The sequence below is a fragment of the Toxotes jaculatrix genome, chromosome 13, assembly GCF_017976425.1.
Source record: "Toxotes jaculatrix isolate fToxJac2 chromosome 13, fToxJac2.pri, whole genome shotgun sequence".
Lineage (NCBI taxonomy): Eukaryota > Metazoa > Chordata > Actinopteri > Toxotidae > Toxotes > Toxotes jaculatrix.
The window spans coordinates 961,781-982,356 of record NC_054406.1 but is presented as its reverse complement, the minus strand read 5'-3'; the positions used below and the strand labels follow the sequence as shown (position 1 = coordinate 982,356).

General features: G+C 42.6%; 3 protein-coding genes across 3 annotated transcripts; 2 read left to right on the top strand and 1 right to left on the bottom strand.

Annotated features, from left to right (window-relative positions):
• Positions 1-721: 721 nt before the first annotated feature.
• On the bottom strand, positions 722-12,818 carry atf6b (activating transcription factor 6 beta). The gene is made up of 17 exons (XM_041052808.1): positions 12,519-12,818; positions 9,637-9,716; positions 8,559-8,640; positions 7,713-7,772; positions 7,514-7,593; positions 6,928-7,138; positions 6,182-6,346; positions 5,866-6,035; positions 5,088-5,267; positions 4,863-4,945; positions 4,245-4,454; positions 3,901-4,008; positions 3,448-3,547; positions 3,305-3,372; positions 2,834-2,933; positions 2,503-2,587; positions 722-2,363 (listed from the first exon to the last, which is right to left on the bottom strand). Exons 1-17 carry the CDS (start codon positions 12,589-12,591, stop codon positions 2,029-2,031), a joined length of 2,190 nt encoding a protein of 729 aa, XP_040908742.1. The 5' UTR covers positions 12,592-12,818; the 3' UTR covers positions 722-2,028.
• A 2,009-nt stretch (positions 12,819-14,827) lies between these two features.
• On the top strand, positions 14,828-16,639 carry LOC121191603 (ras guanine nucleotide exchange factor E-like). Its single transcript, XM_041052824.1, has 4 exons — positions 14,828-14,919; positions 15,107-15,229; positions 15,702-15,797; positions 16,221-16,639. The coding sequence occupies exons 1-4, from the start codon at positions 14,900-14,902 to the stop codon at positions 16,222-16,224; spliced, it is 243 nt and encodes an 80-aa protein (XP_040908758.1). The 5' UTR covers positions 14,828-14,899; the 3' UTR covers positions 16,225-16,639.
• A 1,068-nt stretch (positions 16,640-17,707) lies between these two features.
• LOC121191601 lies at positions 17,708-19,583 on the top strand. The gene is made up of 4 exons (XM_041052821.1): positions 17,708-17,982; positions 18,353-18,634; positions 18,869-19,150; positions 19,416-19,583. The coding sequence occupies exons 1-4, from the start codon at positions 17,922-17,924 to the stop codon at positions 19,421-19,423; spliced, it is 633 nt and encodes a 210-aa protein (XP_040908755.1). The 5' UTR covers positions 17,708-17,921; the 3' UTR covers positions 19,424-19,583.
• Positions 19,584-20,576: the final 993 nt, after the last annotated feature.

Genomic DNA, 20,576 nt, shown 5'->3' with positions numbered 1-20,576 from the left:
TTCAGGAAACACACTTGTTTTCTTGCTGAGAGTTCGATGTTCAGATTGTTATCTCGTGCACTGGACTATTTTTCTTAACCTCCTGTAAAACTGCAAACTCTCAACAAGAAACTAAAATAAAAGCATAATAAAAATGTCTAATTACATCTTTCTCTAACTGAATCTTTTATGTTCTCACATTTTTGTTTGCAATTATAAAAACCTGAGTTTTAGTTCTCTGATTTCTGGTCTGTTCGCTCTGGTTTGGGTTTTTCTTGAAATCTTAAAGAGGAATTTAAGTTGAGGGACTTGAAAAAAGATGAAGAAAAAAAATTAAAGCAGCAGAAGTGAAACTATCCTGACTTTAATCTGTTGTATGGGTAAAGCCCCGAAACACCGGCTCCTAGATTTCCCATAATGCAACTCTAGTATGTTTTGTTAAACCCTCCCTGTGAGATTAAGAGTCAGGTCACATCTTTCAAACATCACGGCCTCTGTCAAAACTTTTTTCACAAGTTTTTGTGTAAAATTTAAAAAAAAACAAAAAGATTTTTGGTCAAAAGAAAAAGCATAAAGTTTTCAGAGCCTACATGTTTTAAAAAATCCATTTACAGAGAAAAAATTCATGTTTGCACAGGCTCAGTTACTGCGTCTGGTTTCAGCAGTATGAATCTTCTCTGGGTTTGTTTCTGTTTGGGTTTTTTTTTTTGTTTGTTTTTGTTTTTTTAGGAGAAACTGAAGCTTCCTACAAGTTAATTCTGTACAATAAAAAAATCTACATATACATTTCAATAAATATGCTGTATCAGGACAGATAATCCTGAGTTATGAGCACAGACTGAATAAATGAAGGTGACTGGTCCGACGAACTGAACACAACAAGAATAAAAAATATAAAATCCAACATTAGCCTTTTGTTTCACTGTGAACCTCAGAAAGAACAAACCGATTATTTTTATCTTTTACTTTTTCTGTCAGAAAACAAAGAAATAAAAAAATTATAAAAGGTGACAAAAAAAACCAAATATCTACAGAGTGAACACTGATATTTTACAACTATTAAATAATCCCCATTCAGAACAAGAGCATGACTTCCCTAATAAAAACACATGACGGTTGCCATGTGAAGAAGGATCTCTGTGATTCGCTGAAGTGGTTTCATGTGGTTTCTGACCTGAGAGATGGTGATTCCCTCCGTTCGGTCAGAACATTTTAAAAACGAACATCAGCTGATTTATTTTCACTGAATGTTTTCGGCCCACGGGACAGGGATCTGCGATCCAGGATCCCACTTCACGCAGCAGCCGTCAGTGCTGACATCAAACATCCAGGCTACGGCTTCTGTTTGTCCTCGCTGCACGTGGTCTGATCATAGCTGAGAGACACAAACAACACAAACACACAAACAAACACACAAACAAACACAGAAACCACAGCTGAGAGCGGGACCGTCAGTAGTCGAGGAGAACCCTTTGATTTCGGGAGGTTAGAACAGCTGGACGTGTTCCGACGCACGCTGCGACCTCAGCTTCCATGATGAACAAACCGCTCTACGACTGAAACCTCGTGTCTGAGAACAGACGAGGTTCAGCCCTGCAGCGCCACCTGTCGGCCAAACCAGGCAGGACGCGCCGAGACAACGAGCCAGGATGGAAAACCAGCCTTTACCTCAGTACCCACATAAACCTCACACTCTACACGTCATTCAAACTGTACATTTCTACAATTAAATATTAAAACGCAGCACTATTCCTAAGTGCAGTGTGCCGCCGTGTCTGCGTCGAACTTTCATTTTTAGAAATATATTTTTATATATTAGGACATTATCTTCTAAAGAGGCTTTTATTTATATTTCCAACCTCAGAGTGTGACAGGAGAACGTTTGGTGACAGGAGCAGCTGTGCTGCTGGGATTTTTAAATCCTGTTGGAGGCGTCTCATCGAGGCTTTCTGGAATTTTCGCTTTCCAGAAAACTGCAGGAAACCTGACACAGAGGAGATGTGTGTTGTCTTCATGTTTTCCATCACCTTCTTTTTTTGTCTACCATCACTATGGCGACGCCCCTTCTGATTGGCTGATTAAATATTCAGCTGTCCGCCGGCGGGCAGGTAAAGGTTGCCTCGGAGACGGTGACGAGGAGGAGGCAGAGGAGGACGGTGAGGACGAGGAGGATGGATGATGTTGGTGGCGTCCTCGGAGCGACGTGTGGTTGCCGTGGTGATGGTGGTGGTGAGGATTGTGGTGGGAGGAGGGGGGAGGCGGTGGAGGGTCGCGGAGAGACGGCGGGACAGCGGAGGACTTGATGGGGACGATTCGAGTGTCCATGACCTCACAGTCAACCTGCATCATCATCTCGTAACCCTGAGAGGAGTTATACAGGCTCTCTGAGGTGGGAGGAGGAGGAGAGGGGGTGAGGAGGGAGGAAACGGAGGAGAGGCAGAGTCTCCATGTTAAAAATGGTGCAGCAGTGAATACGATAACACTGAAGCACCACAGAGCAGAGACACATGCAGGCAGACTCACCGTTAACAGACATGGCTGGCATCACCAGAGACATTTTGGGTCTGCTGGTTTTGTTGTGGCTGATGGCCGGTAACAGCAGGTGGTCCTGCAGGAACATGGGAGACATTCTGGATTAACTGGGGTTCAGAGGTCAAACCGAGGTCAGTGTCCGAATGAAGTTTCTGTGTCTGAGAACATGTTCTGTATCGAGCTCAACATATAGAATAAATCAACTATGAATCACCGCGTTCTGGATATGATTTTCACACGACCCTTTCATAACACACACAGTTCACAGTACACTTTACACAGTGAAGCCACTGACTGAGCTGTCGAGTCACTGCTCACGTACCCGTCTGAAAGAGACGACGTAGAAAGTGTCCTCTCTGCGGTCAATGGCGTCCAGGAAGTCGCTGTAAGTGACCTCAGGACCAGGAAGCACCTGCAGCTGGCTGCAGAGACGAACGAGAACCAGGAGGGAGAAGAAAGGAGTGGAGGGTCGTTATCAAGCTTCAGCACGAGCCGAGACGTCCCATCAGTAAGTGAAACACTGTTCATACTGTACAGTGGTGGGAGGAGGTGGGAGTTTCGATTTTCACTATGTTTTTTCAGTTTCAAAACATTTAGAATTTCTCGACGCCTGGACTGAAACCCCACCACCTGTGCCTGAAAACTCTGAACTCATACACAATGTCAGTGTTCAGGAACCGAGATGAGACGATCAGGAGATGAGTTCTCTGAGAGTCAGAGCAGGAAGTGAAAGAGCATCTCTCAGTTAATGTTTCCTGACTTGCTGCTGAGTGCGGTGAGCAGTTTGTTGTACCTTTCTATGGAGCGATGAGCCTGAATTGGCAGATATCTGGAGAAGTTTGTCTTCCTCAGCTGAGCTTTCTGTTAAGATAAAAATACAGCCTTAATACAGGAAGAATCAGAGCCTAGAAAAAGTTTTCACCGTCCTGTCCTTACCTGGGCGATCTTGGCCTTCTTGGCGATCTTTGGTTTTCCTCCTGACTTCTTCCTGTCGATCTGATGTCGGTGAACCCAACCTCTCAGCTCGTCTGCCAACCTGAAAAACAAAAAACAGGTCAGGTTAGTCAGCTTGGAGTCCCAGCAGCTAGAAAACAAAAGAGAAACAAATAAATATTAAGGTGAGACGGAAGCATGGACACAGGTAAGATAATGTCTAACACATGAAATATGATTTTAAGTTCTGAGGAGGGATAGGAAAAGATTCCAGGTGTTTAGAGAGAGAGACAGAGTTGGACTAACAGCTGCTGTTTTCAAAAACAGACATCCAATTTAGAATTTGTGTTTATATAAAGTTAAATAAAAAAGAAGCTGGAGGAGGATGAAGAGGAGAAGAAGAAAGATCAGAGAATAAATCGACTGTCTGAACAACTGCTGAAGAGTTGGGCCGACCTGAGGGACTCGGAGCGGTTGAACTGTCGGCAGTCTGAGGAGCTGAAGTAACGGTCGATGTCCTGAAGAACCAGGTCTTTCATGTCACTGAACACATCGCTCAGGTTCCTGCAGCACACATACAGACTTCGTTTAATCAAACAGGTGAATCTCCCTCCAAACCCTAACCCCACACACGGAGGCAGTTAAAGAGAGTGATGTGTTGGAGAACCAGCTCTGCTACAACGGCTGGAGAACAACACATTATACAGAGTTCTGTGTGTGAGAGTGTGAACACTGAGCTGATGATGTTAAAACCATCTCAGCTTAACACGGTGTATGTGAGAAGGATAAATTCTTCTCACCTGAACTGATAAGACACTGGAGCATATCCCTCTGCCTCTCCTCCGTCCTCCTCTGTCTCTGTCTTGTCCTCCTGTCTGCTCGGAGGCTGAGCAGCCACCTGCTGCTGCTGCTGCTGTTGTTGTTGTTGTTGTTGCATCTCCAGCAGCCGTCGTCCTGTGTACGACACCACACTTTCCTGCAGACCTGTCGACAGCTTCTTGTCTGTGATGCTGCAGAGACAAACACCAGGAATGGACTTTAAACTCAGGATAATCACGTATTATCATTTGGGTAACACGTTTCTTTTTTAAAACTGAGATCATCACATCCAGGAAACAGCGGCGGTACTGAGGCACCGAGCTGTTCTCCTGAAGTTTCCCTTTTTAGGTTCCATTTTTAGATTCTACAGAAATGTCCCCAGGTTCAGGACTGTCCTCTAACTACACAGGTAAGTCACTGAACTTCTATCTATGCAGAACTTTTCAAAATAACAGTCAGAAAAAAAACTTTTAAGAGAAAAAAAAATAGAAAATTGAAAAAATAAACAAGATAATGCATAAAAACATAGAAACAAAATCTAAAAACTGCAAAACAAAAGGAACAGAGTTTTAAGGAGAGACAGAAAATGTGCAGGACACCTGACGGGTCCGAAGCTGAAGGTCATGAACAGCAGGACAGCCATGACACAAACGGCTCTCTTGTTGCTCGCTGAGTCGCTGCCCTGAGACAGAAAAACAGAAGGAAACTGGTTTTATTAACTCTGCACATACACAAACTCATTCATACAAAAATAAATGCACACATCTGAAGTCTAGTTTGCAACGTATGAGTTTGTATGAGTCAGTTGTCCCTCTGTCCCACACCTCTTTCCCAGCCAGTCTCTCCCTCAGCGCCTGGTTCTCCCTGCGGAGCCGTTCGTTCTCCTGCTGGGCCTCCCTGAGCTGAGCCTCCAGGTTCTGCAGGTACTCCTTCTTCTTCTTCCTCGACTGGCAGGCCGACTCTCGGTTCTTTATCATCCTCTGCTGGCGTTTCAGCACCTTCATCTGAATGAGGAAGAGGAGGAGGAACAGGGGGAAGAGGAGAAGGAGGAGTGAGAGAGAAGAAGAAGGGGAGGAAATGTTATGGAAGAGGGAACAAAGGAAGAACAAAGAAAAAGAGGTACAACAGGTTGAAAAATCAATGAGCAGGAGGAAGTTAGGAATGAAAATAAGATTAAGAGAAAAAAGAGAACGAGAGAGAACGGAGAGACGGAGCGGTTCAACAGGTGACTGAGTGTTCACGTATCACAGCCGTTACATAAGAGGTGAAACACTGAGATCTAGTCTGATGTTACCAAACCTGCCAAACTGCAACTCAACATAATGTTTCTGACTAAAAATCACGACTCGCTTCTTCTCTCTCATATACACAACTGGAAACATCTGCTCATACAGATTCCAGCAGCTACAGTGACAGCAAACCATGGTCCTGACTGATGATAGAAGAAAAAACAAACAAACAAACAAACAAACAAAAAACAGGTCAAACGATGTTTAAACACCAGAACAAAAAGGTGCTTTACTCATGCACCTTCATGACTATGGGCAGATCTCTGGTTGTAACCTGATGAACAGTGTGAGTCACTAAGTCCAGCCTACTCACATCGATATCACTGGAGTTGTTGCCGGGTAACGCGGTGGTCGCCGGGACAATGGGCTTGCTGGTGGGTGGGGCTGTGGGGGTGGAGCAGTGCTGCGGGATGCTGGGAGAGACCGGCTCCATTTTGACGATAGCCGGAGCTGAACCGAGACAGACGGACTGAGACAGGACAACTGGAGGAGGAAGACGACAAGAAGAGACGTGTCAGCATTGTTCTGATACTGAAGGACATCTGGGGAGGGATTCCTCTTCCAGGACAGACATGATGCAGATGTGGTGCTCCTCTCCACTGTGAGCTGTTTGGTCTGTTTTCTCTTACCAGGTCTGCTCTGGTCCATGGAGGGGAGGCCCTGCAGTATGAGAGTCTTGGCCGGTGGCGGGTTCTGGGGGACAGGAAGGGTGGTAACACACATCGGTCTGGGCTGGATGGGAGGTTTTGTGCTCAGGATGGTGCTGGCTTTTAATGTGGCTGAACTCGGTAAAACTGAAAGAGAGAGAGAGAGAGGAGGGAGAGAAGACATGTCATTTCCATTCTTTCTGAGCTGCTTTCCACCGCAGGAACTCCACCATACTCTGAACGACACCAGCTGCCAACAATGCACATTTGGTCTTACATGGAGAATCTTGCAGAACTGCTGAGTGATTTGATACGCAAATCAGGAGATGAGCGCTCACACATGCTTGATTCATTTGCATGCACACAAAAACCAGATATGTGTGTACCATGGTCTGAGACTTGGACCTGCTGACTCTCAGCCCAGCTCCTGCACACGCCTGACGGTCACACTGACTACAGACAAAGAGATGCTCACAGCTTCTGATTGATGTTGGAGGGGTAAACTGTAACCATGCAGCCACCTGGAGGCCTATGGTCACTCTCCAACACTGCTCCTGATGCAGTATACATACATACAGTATAACCCCCCCCCCCCCCCCCCCGGTCAGTAACAGTTACAAAGCTGCCCCCGGAGCTCGCCACACATTTAGCTTGTTTACATGTGCAACCAAGAACAGAACGATCCTATTGGTTACTTTGACTGGAGCAGCGGCAGTGTATCTGCATACCTGTAGCCTGGGTCTGTAATCCACCGATGACTGCTGGTATCTGTGTTGTGACCGGTGTCTGTAGCTGCGTCTGTGCTACAGCAGGTATCTGCGTCTGTGGTGGGGGGACGGCTGTGGTTGCCACGGTTACCTCCATGGATCCCAGCGGCGGTGACAGCACATCCCCGTACATGTACGGAGGAGTAGGAGGGTTTTCACCTTTGACTGTGATCTGGGCAGGAAAGAAGATTCAGTCAGTAACTTTCCAGGAGGATTAATCCCAGGAGATTTGTTTGAGGTTTCACTGTCTCTGTGCAAAAAAGTTCAGTCGGAGAAGGCAGTATGACAGCAGCATGGTGTGGGTAATCTGTGCTATGACGAGCGCAACAACGCTCCTTAAAATCAACATTTTTACAAAGAATATGAGGTAACGACAGGTTTCACACATTTAAGACCAAAACAGAAAAGCTCTGTTTCCACAGTGTTTAACAGTCTTCAGTCATGATGGAAAACTAAACACAAGCAACTGAATATGTGGAAGAATGCTAACTTTGGTTTAACTTTCCACATGATGCCAGTATAAATGTTAACGTAGTGAAACACACACCTGTGGGTCTGGTGGAGGTACTGAGCAGTCAGACCCGAGTGAAGACGCAGGAGAGGGAGGCTCTGCTTTCACCTGGAACACTGGACGAAAACCAACCAACCAGGAAACAAAAAAATGAAACACTGAAAACTACAGAGCAAAACAGCCTTCACTCAGATTTACAGAGGTTTACACACGAAGGAACTGAAGAAGAACTTACACATTTCCACTGGCAACGGCTGAGTAATGGTCATTTCATTTTTTATTACTGAAGTGTCCCCTACAGAGAGAGGACAGACACAGAGAAACACACGAGACACAACAAGACAAAGTCAGAGGCTGATGTCAACCTGGCAAAACCATGCATGAATTTAAGAAGTGGCTATGAATACACACAAAACTGTAACATGCTTGAAAAGCTAATCAGGGTTTTGCTCTCATGGTGCTGTTATTTAAATTCTCTGTGAAACCAAACAGTGAAAATGTAGCTGCACTAAAAGAGGTTTGTCTTCAGAAAGTTGACCTTAACTGGGTAAATGAACGACAGGAAAAATCCCAGTGAAGCACGACGACGCTTCACTGGGCTTCTCTGCATGCAAGGTGCTAACAGTGCAGCAGCAGAAAGTCCTGCAATAACAGTGTCACTCCAGGTGCTAAACATTTTCACATGGATCAATGAGAGTTAGAGAAGAAGCAACGCAGCATCTGGCAGAAGGTTCATTTATGTATTTATGTATATGCTATAGCATATGTACTGTTGTATGAAAAAGAGGGACAGAGGAAGTCCAATACTTTTTTGGGGGATTTAGTCTCTTCTTTCTCATACAAGATCAATGTAGAGACAAAAATATATTTATAAAATGTGTTATTATAATACTTGTTAACGTAGGAATTGAAACTTCCTCCACTTTTAATTTAATTTTGTGAAAATGCTCAGAAATAACACAAGCAGGGTTTTCCAAAGGCTCGACCAGCCGCGGGGACGAAGCGTCTCACGTCTCAGAGACGCTGACCGAGGTGGTTTAAGGTTCCCAGTGAGCGCCACGGTCGGCTGGCTGGTCTGTACCTGTGAGCAGGTTGTCGTCACTGTGTTGCCATGGGGAGGTGGGGTTGTCAGGATCGAGGGTGAGCACAAGGTCATTGTCAAACTGTGAGAAGTTGGCAGAAGAAGAGGAGGGAAGGAGAGAGAGAGGAAGGAAAAAGAAGAGGAAGGAAGGAGTAAAATTAAGTCAAACAACTGCTGGATTAGTCAGTATGTTATACTGAGAGAGTGTGAGTGTGTGTGTGTGTGAGTGTGTGTGTGTGTGTGTGTCTGTTTCACACAACCAACCGACAGACAATTAGCCTGATTATCCTCTGACCCATCATCTGTATCTACTGATGGATGAAAGACCTGACTCATGCTGCTGCCAACCAAATGAAAATGTGAGTACGTCAGTGTCTGATTACACACCTGAAAGCTGACGGTGACGGTAACTGTTTTTTTTTTTAAAGCTCCAACTGTCATTTTCATTATAGATTCATCTGCAGAGTGTCTTTACACTGCTGTCCCATCAAAAGCACAGCAATTTGATGGGACAGCAGTGTAAAGACATGAGAACTCTGTCTGAGGGTCTGACTGTGTGGAGCTGATCCTGATGAGTGTGAGAGATCTTAACCAGAAAGAAATCTGAGAGAACCTCACCACTAATGTCCGCCCAGAATTTCATGGTAATCCAGCCAATAGCTGTTGAGATTAGGTGCCAATACCATTGCAAAGCATTGTGGGGTTATCACGGTGCCTTCGTCAGTCTTACTGTCCTGCAGAAAAACACCTCCATCCCTAAAACCACATCACTAGCATGACTAAAATCACAGTTTTCCTAAATTTAAGCAGCTGTAAGTATAAAAAACATCCACTGAATCACATTCAGATGCCTGTAACTGTTACAAAAACATTTACTGACAAGCAAAGGTGGTAAAAACAATCTCCTGAGTCCTGGTTCCTTCAGCCGGTGGCTTTTCCTGCAGTCTGAGGCCTAAACCCATCGAACCGTGAACTGTATGAAGGTGGAGTGTTTGTGTGTGAGCCCGAGCATCTGTTACACTCTCAGCCCTGGACAGAAAGCCGAGATGTGAGCACAGACACTTTCTTTTGTCCGTACCGACGTGTCGTATTTCAGCCCTCGGCTGAAGTCTCCGTCCTCTCCCTCCTCCATGCTCTCACACTGGTACAGGCAGGCATCTGAGGAGACACAGAGGACAGGAACTGAACGCACGAGCTGTGATGAATAATGATAAAACAGAGCATAGAGCCGACCAAAGCACAGGCGGCTTTAAGAAGATAAGCCATTCATGTTATTAACATTTAACTAACTGATCTGTTAGACCACAGGGCCGTCTAACAGCTTTTATCCACAGGCTGATAGGCCACTGAACTCTTTTCTCCTCCCAGGCACCACTGCAGACTCACACAAAGCTCTAACCACCCCCAGTCCTTCCTCTTACACACACACACACACACACACACACACAGATCAACAACAAGCTTGTGATGTGTATTATGCTGCTGATTACACTTTTCCTGTGCCATTTTCATGTTTTATTTTTACTGTAGACAGTGTTATTAGTACTTGTCTTGCGTATGTTTTAACTTTAAACTTGTAATGAAACGAGGTTTATGCGTGTTACTAAGGATGGATTCGCACCAATTCACAGTTCCATGTTCGCAAAATACCCACAAGTTCTGCAACCAATGAATACTTGATAAATTAATACATTTTTATATAACCCTGTATGTGTGTAACTCTTAAAGAAAAACTATCAACGAAACCATCACCCAGCCCGGCAGTAACCATGACCCCGTGCACCACCATTTCTCCCATCATGCCTTGCATGTTTTGATGAGGTGCAGGTGTCGACATGAATCTGGACTTTGAAACCGAAACAGTCTCAATAAACTTTGAAGCCATTTATTGAGGCCACATCCTGTCAGAAGAATCATAGCAGCACATGTTCATATCAGCCAGTATTTGCTCTGTACACAACTACATTTTCACATTGCTGCAGATAAACAGAAAGATACGACACAGACACTGACGGTGTTAAATACACTGCATGCAGTCAACCACACAATGAAAACAGTCAGACTGTTTATGTCCTTTCAAACCTTCATTCATCTGCTGGTGAAGTCAAAAGAAATTAATATTAAACAACAAAATAATCGACAGATTCATCTTTAGTGAAAACAACTCTCAGTTACAGTCCTAAAATTAACTACAAATATGAAAAATAATCATACATGTGTTTTAACAAAGCCAGGCGGTCTAATAAACACAGTATTCAAGCTACAGGTTACTAGTTAAACTGGCTAACACGAACTGGTTTTTAATTATTTCTGGGTGAAAAGGGATTTTTATGGGACGAACTCCTTCAAGCTGTAGCTACACAGACAATACATGTTCGGACAAATGTGTTGTTTTTCTTTGCCTCTTTCATGGAGTCTGTTGATAATACTGAAAAAACATCCAGCTTTTCCCTTTCAGGACCGTTCAGAAAACAACAGCCTAACTTGATTTTTTTTTTTTTTTAAATCTTCAGTTCTTTCCTCAGGTGTTAAGTGTCTGTTGTGTATGTCGGCTTTCCTCTGTATTAGTTCCTGCTGCTGCCCTGACCCAGTTTTCTCACAGGGATCATTAAAGTTTCATCTAATCTGATCTAACTTTTACTTCCTGACTGAAAACCAGAAAAAATATGTTTTGTCAACCTGCTCCAGCAGCTTTCTGAAGTGAAGTTCATTCTAACAGACATGTAGCAGCATTTAGCTTGTGGGCGGGTGTTTGTTTTTTGTCTCTGGTTGGTTCTCACATGACACTAATTAAAATGTTTTGAATCATCAGGGTCCCAGGACGAGGTTTAATGCTTTAGTCTGAACGCAGCGTGAATAAAGGAATCACCCTCTGGACCGACCTGCTTGTTGTAGGAAAAAGTGGCTCACATGTGGGAGCACATGTCTGCCAGAAAATCCTGAAAATCCATGCATGCTCACTCACATATTAAGAACACACTTACAATATGTGGTGTATTATTTATACTTTTTGTCCCTCTTTTGGTTTTGCTTATTTTCCTTGGATTAGCTACAGTCAGATTAACCTCTTTTCCCAGTTTTCTATCACAGCCAATGTAGTGGACATTTTTCACAATTTTCTGACATGTTATAGTCTGAATTATCAGTCACTACTGACAAAAAATAACTGTCTGATGTGTTGATAATGAAAATAACTGATCACAATAGTGATTGTTAAATAATCGTGTTATTAGTAATAATGCAATGTTGTGAATATTGTGAAAATGTGATAGGTGATACTGGTCAGATTAATTGATAATGACAGTAATCTTTCAGTGCTGCCCTAAACAGAGGGAAAATATTTACACTATTTTTACAATGAAAGTGCATTACCCCATTCATGTTATATTTATGAGAAATTTTATTCTAATTTCATTGTTTAATCGTCTTTAACAGTAAACTGAACATGTTTGGGTTTTGGACTGTAGCTAACAGTGATCAGACACTTACGATTCAGTGGAGAATTAATATTGGATGAAATAATAATGACAATAGTCGTTAGTTGCAACCGTGAATCCCAGAAATACACTATTTAACCCAGAAGCCATTTCCAACTGCCTTATAATGAGCGGGTTTTAAACATGTCAACGCAGGACAGTAAGCTGCGGGTATTACAGAGTGAAAAGAGGATGAAGAGGAAACGTGGTCGTATTAATGTGCGATCACGCCTCCACCCACCGTGTGAAAAGATGAACTGACATTTCATCAGGACACACTAACATGTACACACTGTACCCAGCAAATTAAATGCTTTCTGTGCAAAACATGGAGGAAAAATGACCCGTTAGAGACGCTTTCAAACGCCCCTGGTTGCCTCGCCTTATCTGCGGGGCATCCATGCTCCCGCTGTCCCACCCGGCTCGCTCTGTATCGCTGATTGTCGCTTGTTTTCTCTTTTGGAAGCTTTCAGTGTTTACTCACCCCAATCTTCGCTGGTCAGGAGATTATCAGCGAAGAAACGGCTGTCCAACTCAGACAGTAAGTCCGTACTCATCACCACAAAGGCGGTGTGTTTGGAGACTCAGATAGCGACGTGATAACGGCTAACAGAGACCGGATACCGCCTCTAGCTTTAGCATTAAGAAAGCTGGCTGGTATTAGACAGGGATATCATTTGTAATTCAAACTAAAGGGCTTTTCCTCCGCCGGAAAAGCGATGTTTTTATTCACTTTCTGTCTCCAGACGATATTTAGCTCCTTCCTTTTGCTTCGCATATGACAGACAAGGAAACGTTTTTTTGAGAAGGTAACCGCCCACCTGCAACCTAACGACCAATGGCAGTAAAGATTGCTGTGATTGACAGTAGAAAGGACAAATAAGATTACCCAGAGAGCCTTCCGTGGAGGAAGTGGGTTTTAAAGATGATTTGGCCTATTTGAGAGGTGGCTTTTTGATTGACATGCACAGTTAGCCAATCTACGTGAGGAAATTGCAGGTTGTGTTTGACTGACAAGCGCGCTGATCAATCACAGCTTCAAAAAAAAAAAAAAACAATTTAGGTGAAAATCATGTTGATTCGAGCATTATGAAAATAAAACGGTTAATGTTTCTTTTCGCGAAATAAGAATAAAAAGCTGGTTTATGAGATTAAACAAAGCGGAACTCTATGTAAAATAATCTTTATTCTGGGACTTGCATTTTTATTCTGAATCGTTTGGGATCGTGAAGGGGGGATATTACATAACTCCAGAGAGGGGTGCATGAGGACAAACCGAAACACTGCCAGCAGCATTAGGCCTCTGATCTTGGCTTTTTAGTTTGTTTTTAAATCAATAAAAGCCAGTGTGAGGATGGGGCAGGTGTGCACTGCTGAGCGAGTATTTAATTGCTTGAAGAGAGACCTGCTGCCAGTTTTTGGTCCTCGTGGTTGGAAGTAAAAAAAAAAAAAAAAAAAAAAAGCAGAGCGCCATCTAGAGATGATACACATAGTCACACAAAAGGTTCAAGAAAAAAATAATGCATGCAATTTTTAAAAAAAAATCTTAGAATAATGTGAACAGAACTTGTGGCTGTGGAGACTGGAATAATGATTTGACTTCAACACCCCAATTTTCGTAATGTCCACCAGCTTTTCCAAAGTTATAGTTACCTAACTTTAGTTGCCACACAAAGATATTGAAGGGATATCCATTGAAATATTTCACCAGTAAACTTGTAGAAGATAAGTTGTTTAACACTTCGAAGAAAAACCAGATCCGGACAGAATTATGTTTCCCCAGAACAAACTGTACAAACAGCAGAAAGGATGCAGTTTACACAGGTGGAAAAAGGCCTACTACTAAAGTCGTAGTACAAAAACAGTATTTATTGTTGGTGAGAAACATTTAAATGATAACAGTCACTGACCACAAAGCGACACTGAGGCTGTGCATTCATGTTCAAGAAAAACACGTATCTAACCACCCAGTTCCTGTTCTTAGCCTAAAGAGAAGCTGATGTCAGACTTGACTGAATCAGTCTGTATGAAGATGAGGGTGAATATCTACAGCTGCCTGTTAGCCTTTGTTCTGGGCTCTGGTGTCAGTGCAGGTAAGAACAAACTGCTTTAAACTGTCTGTATTTAATGGACTCGGTATGTTCTGGGCTTGCAGACGGTGTCAGTGTTGTGTTATATATTTGTTTCTTCATTGAAACTAACAGAATTAATTGATATCAGCACTATTTTATATGATTATTTTATTTTTCCCCTCTTATTTTATTAAACAAGATTGTTTACTAGTATTTGTAAGGCATTGTCAGGATTTGGTATAGGCCTACTTTACTTTTATGTAAAATTGTTGTAAGGTGGCTCTGCTGCCTCTGGGCTATCAAGCAAGACTTTGGGATCTTGTGTCTGTCTTTTTTTTTTTTTTTACCAGTTAACATGGTCAGACTTAATGTCCTCTCACTGCTTTGACAGATCTTTTTTAAAAATCTGTTTGTTTTGCAGAAATAATCCATAAAGTGTTTGAGGAGAACCAGCTGGTCATTCTGCAGTGTCCTCAGCCTGAGCGTGAAGTGACATGGAGCAGAGAGGTTAATGGAAGGAGAGCTGTCATACTTACAAATGATGGTGACAACGACAAAAGATACAGCGACACACTCAAACGGTTCAGTTCATTATCTGATAAATCACTGACCTTTAACAAAGCTGTTGTCTCAGACTCTGGAACATATTTCTGTAACGGTGAAGCTGTGGAGCTGACGGTGATCCCATCAGGTAACATCAAACTTCATTAACATTGTTCTCAAAACCAGCTGCGTATCTGAATGTGAACAAAGGTGAGAGATCTGAGAGGAGAGAGACTAGACGTCAGGGAAAATGGAGAATGAAGCAGTTAAATATGTGTCAGACGCACACGCCTACAACCTTCAGTAAAACCTACAGAGAATGTTACATTCTGACTTCAAAGAAAGAGGAAGGAAACTACAAAATGGACGAGGTCCATTTCCTTTTTTTAAAATCTGTATCAAATTAGTTGTTGTGAACTGAATTTTCTGTCTTTTAATATATAATTAACCCACACAGGAACATCACCACGACTACAACCTACAACAGCAGCAACCACAATACCTCCACCAACACCACCACGAACAACAACAACAGCAGCACCAGTGACAACTCTACCATCGACTCCACAGGGAGACACAGGTAGAACTGAACACATTCATTTAGTGAATCAGACCCAAAAGTTGAATGTTTGCTAACTTTTCATGTGCACATGCATCAGGTTAATAATGTTCATGGCTGCATGTCTGACCAAACCAGCTGCTGAACTGCAGCAGTGAAATTTCACCAAAATAAATAACTGAAAGGAACCTGCAGCTGAAAAGTTATTAACACTCTAATAAAATTAGGTTGGAGTTTAGCATTAGCAGGTTTTGACAAAGCGTTTGTGTGGTAGGTGTTATTTCTTTGTACGTGAACAACAGAGTCAGAGACATGTCAGAATCTTTGGTTCCTGCAGGTATTTCACAGAAACGGGAGCATCTTCTTCTAATGGATATTTAAATGGGAGTGTTACTGGTTGTTGTAGAGAAACATTTGAATTTCCAGTCCATTCATCCTTATGTGACCAGCAGTGGTGATAGAGTCTGATCAGGGATGTCTCCTTGTCTTTCAGATTCTTCGTACCTGTGGCAAATGTCTGTTCGCACAGTGTTTGGAATCCTCTACTTAATCATTATGATCAGCATCATTGTCACTACCTGGAGAGAAGGTGAACTCAGTTTGATTTGCTCTTGGTTTTGTGTTTCTGAAAATGCTGCATGACGTGAGAATATTAGAGAATATAAAAGTGTGTTTTTGTTGTTTCCTACACTTTCACAGTGTAATTTCTGCTTATACATTCATTCGTTGCTTGGACATTAAAATCAGGCTGAAAAACAGCCGCTGCAGAAAGAGGCAGATTCATCCTGTTGCTGCAGCACCACCTGCTGGCCCAGAGCTGTAATTTGCACTAGTCGCCTATAAAACACCTGACAACCTGCATCGCTGACTCCTTATCAAATGTGGTGAAGGTCGATGAAAATAGGTCCCTGCTGAGGCTCCTCGTACAGTGGGCAAGCACGGTGCTGTTTTCCATGTTTAAATGTTGGAAACATCATCCATCATCTCCATGTTTGCATCCTCTCGTTTGTAGCTGAACAGATACAGAGACAGAAACAGACAGAACATGATGTCACATCCTGACTGACTGGCCTGTGATTGGTCCACGCGAAGGGACTGCTGCCTCTGGATTGGATGGATGACAGCAGTCTTTTTAAACCTCTCCCCACTTCCAACACAGAGCCGACGTCTCGTTCTGTGTATGGTTGAGTTTCTGGAAGTACAGCAGTCATAGTTCAGGTCCTTCAGAAAGTTTGACAAATTCTGTAAAGTTAGTGAATTAGAAGTGACTTTGATTTGATTCCGTTTTGCTTTCTTTGATAAGTTTTTTGTTTTGGGAATCGTTCAGCTCTGAATGTTGATGCTCTGGGAATGTTTGACATTACAGCTGTTAATGCTGCCACAGCTGAAGTGAAGTGTCCGCTCTGTTGTGTGAATAAAGACTCTCTTGCATCAGTGTGTCCTGTTTAAATGTGTTGGTTATAACATGGCTGTGAGTTTCTGTTCAGTAATAATACGTACGAACCCTTTTTATTTCTACATCACCCTTTATATTAGCACACAGCGTGCACGGTGTGTGCCCTGCAAACTGCTCCTCACAGGCTGCTGCTGCTGCTGCGTCTGAAACCGATGCAGAGAGAGTGAAGAAGGACAGAGACACTGTGTCTGACTCAGTGTGAAGCTCTGTGAAGACGAGAGGAGCTGCAGGTTCAGCTGATCATTCTTTACAGGTTCATTTTCACACCATCACTTCATATAGTGTTATTATAAATTTCTCATTGGAGGAAAAGGAGTTGTGTCCAGATTTTGATGGATGGATTTAATAAAATACTTCTCATTGTTTCAGCTTCTTGATGTGAGTCATTCTGATCGAGTTCATCTGAATATAGTAATGATGTTGGTAACCACTGAACTCAGTGTGGTGGAGGACAGCAAACAGTTTGATCAGAGGATGATACACTTCATATACGTGTTCAAACACACCTCTTAAAAATAGTATGCTGTGTCTCAGTCTCTCACACACTCCCACACCTTCATCAGGGTAAACTGTGGTAGAGGAAACAACAAGACGTCACTATGAGTAACACACTCATGTTGCTCTAAAGCCACAAACGTACGTCCAAGTTAGGAAAAAGCCGATCACACTTTGTGTTACTGACAGTTCATCATCATCTGTGCGGTTAGCTTCGTAGGAGGCTGAAATCTCTGATTACAATCTCAAATCCCATTTCCTCAAAATGGAGTTACATACTGGTGCCAGAGACACCGGGCCACATCACGAGGATGGAGGGCCCGTCACAGCTGGTAACTGTTGTAATGACACTAACGATAAAAACGAGTGAGCACGAAAGAAAAAACCCAGGTTTCCTTTCTTGGATTTTCAGTAGTTTGAGTTTCTCTTGTAAGTTCAGCTGTGATGAAGCTCTTTGGACACAAACACAGCTCCAGTGGGTTGAAATGTTTGTCTGCGTCTTCAGGATGTGGGAGAACAACAACATGTTGTCACATGACAGGTCTATAAGGTGATGTCATCTATTCCTATTTCTAACATACACACCTATAAGGTCAGTGATGTGAGGCTCTGGCTTGTACACAGTGTTGGCTGTGACTGAGTCATCAGGGTTCATCAACCACAATAAGACAAAAAAGCTGGAGAGTGTGAGTTTTAGTTAGAGAACACAAAGTGAGTTCCTGTGTTCAGTTTACTGTCTGAGTCGCTTCAGTCTGTGTCAGGATGAAGGTGAAGATCTTCAGCTGCCTGTTTGCCTTTGTTCTGGGCTGTAACGTCACTGCAGGTAAGAACTGTTCAAATTTCAAATTCACTTCAAATGATTATTTTTTCCTTTCGTCTGCAGAATCATGTTCAGTGTCTCAGGAAGTGTTTGTAAACCGTGCTTTCATTCTGACATCAGTATCAGTGTCACTGCAAGTTTAGGGGTTAAAGTTGAATTAATGTTGAACTTGTGCACGTCTGGATGAAAAAATCATTCACAGTTGTTTAGAACAGTGTCATTCTCCACTGAAAACATTAGACTTCCTGCTGTCCACGCATTGTTAAAATACACAGACTAATGAACAACACCAAATTCAGTGTGGACCCACTGAATCTGACAGTTCAGTGTGGTTCTGTCTCTGACCTGATCATTGTTACTCTTTCTTCTTCAGAAATACAACATAGAATAGTTAAAGAGAAGACGTCCATCACTCTGTCTTGTCCTCACACTGTGGAGGGAAACGTGACGTGGAGCACAGAGAACCGTCAGAAGGGCAAAGTGGACATACTTACAGTCGATGGTGACAGAGAGGAAAAACACATTCCTGACCCAGACCAACGCTACCGTTCACTGGCAGACAAAGCACTGCGGATTGACAACCTTGTTCTCTCAGACTCTGGAAAATACTTCTGTAACAATGAGTCAGTTACGCAGCTGATGGTGATCCCACCAGGTAACATCAAACTTTAGCAAAATCATTCTTTTTTTTCCCAACAATGTTTTGGGAGCAAAAGCTGCTTGTACAAAAGAAGAAATAGTATTTTAAAAAGTTGTGCTTTAAATCAGCAGTTATAAAAATTAATAATAATAATAATGAACAACACCAAATTCAGTGTGGACCCACTGAATCTGACAGTTCAGTGTGGTTCTGTCTCTGACCTGATCATTGTTACTCTTTCTTCTTCAGAAATACAACAAAGAATAGTTAAAGAGAAGACGTCCATCACTCTGTCTTGTCCTCACACTGTGGAGGGAAAAGTGACATGGAGCACAGAGAACCGTCAGAAGGGCAAAGTGGACATACTTACAGTCGATGGTGACAGAGAGGAAAAACACATTCCTGACCCAGACCAACGCTACCGTTCACTGGCAGACAAAGCACTGCAGATTAACAACCTCGTTCTCTCAGACTCTGGAAAATACTTCTGTAACAATGAGTCAGTTATGCAGCTGACAGTGATCTCACCAGGTAACATCAAACTTTAGCAAAATCGTTTTTTTTTTTCCAACAATGCCTTCACTCTAAAAGCTGCTTGTACAAAAGAAGAAATAATATTTTAAAAAGTTGTGTTTTAAATCAGCGGTTTTCATATTGTAGTGAATTTTTCTTCAAAATAATTGATGAGTGTAATGATACGTGTGTGGTGAGTAATTTCAGTCATGATAACACTGAATCAAACTCTCCTCAAACATCATGTCCTTTCCTTTTCAACTATTGTGAATAACTTTCATCTAAATGTAATAACCAGGTTCCAGACCAAAAACTTCACCCACAACAGCAACTGTTTCTGCAACAACCAAACCATCAACCGTGCCTTTAAACACAGGTATGAGCACAGTGACCACCCACAGCTTTAAAAGGTTCATATTTATACAGTACTCAGCCCAGTGTCCAGCTCAGGATGTGTTCAGTATATGTGATCAGTGCCTACAGTTTCACCCCCTCAGTTAGCACACATCAAAGGAAAGGTGAAGGTATCCAGGTGATTCAGGAAACACCTGACAGGACAGCACAGAAAAGAAAACTGACCTATAAGAAAAAATTCATTTGTGTTATTGGCAAAATACACACATGTAATGTAACACACACAAAGTACACAGTATTTCAGTGTGTCACATTTTTGGATGACTCATCATGTTTGAGTTCAGCCTGTGTGTTTATTGTATGAAAAATCTTAATATTATATAAATATATTATTCCATCTAATATGTAAATATGATACTGAATTACACAGTCTGTTTCAGTATCCATGCACATTGTCTATATGAGCACTTTTATTTTGTAAGTTATACATTTTCACTTTTGTTTTCCATCTTCACCGACGAGGACGTCTTGCTTTGGTGCTTGGGATAGCCTCCACCCTCCTCATCCTCATCCTCGCAGTCATCGCCATCGGCGTCTTCTTCAGGAAGTCCAACAAAGGAGGTGAGTGACGCCTGATCTGGACATTAATCTGAAAAACAAAATAACAGACTCAGAGACAGGATTCAAGCTGCTGGGCTGCAGGGGAGTTTGTCGTTGCAGTACCGTGAGTGGCCACTGGGGACAAACTGGAAGCCAGACTGAGTTCAGGCTCTGGGTCCAGCTTTTTCAACACATCCATGATTTTCACAGCCAGATGGCATCAAGGGCGGCCTGTCGGTCATCAGACCTCAGAGCAGTCACTGGTTATTCTGTGGATTACTAACACTGTGGGCTTTTTTTCAGGAAATGAAGAGAGACAGTTCGTCTATGATGAGATAAAGAATGAATCAGTGCGTCAGCCCACACATGGTGAGTAAACAGACTCTTTAGACTCATCTGACAGTCACCTCTTCTCTGTTTACGTATGTTTACACATTTTAAATGTTTTATTAAACAGTTATGTTTATTTATGTAAAGGTTACTTTACATT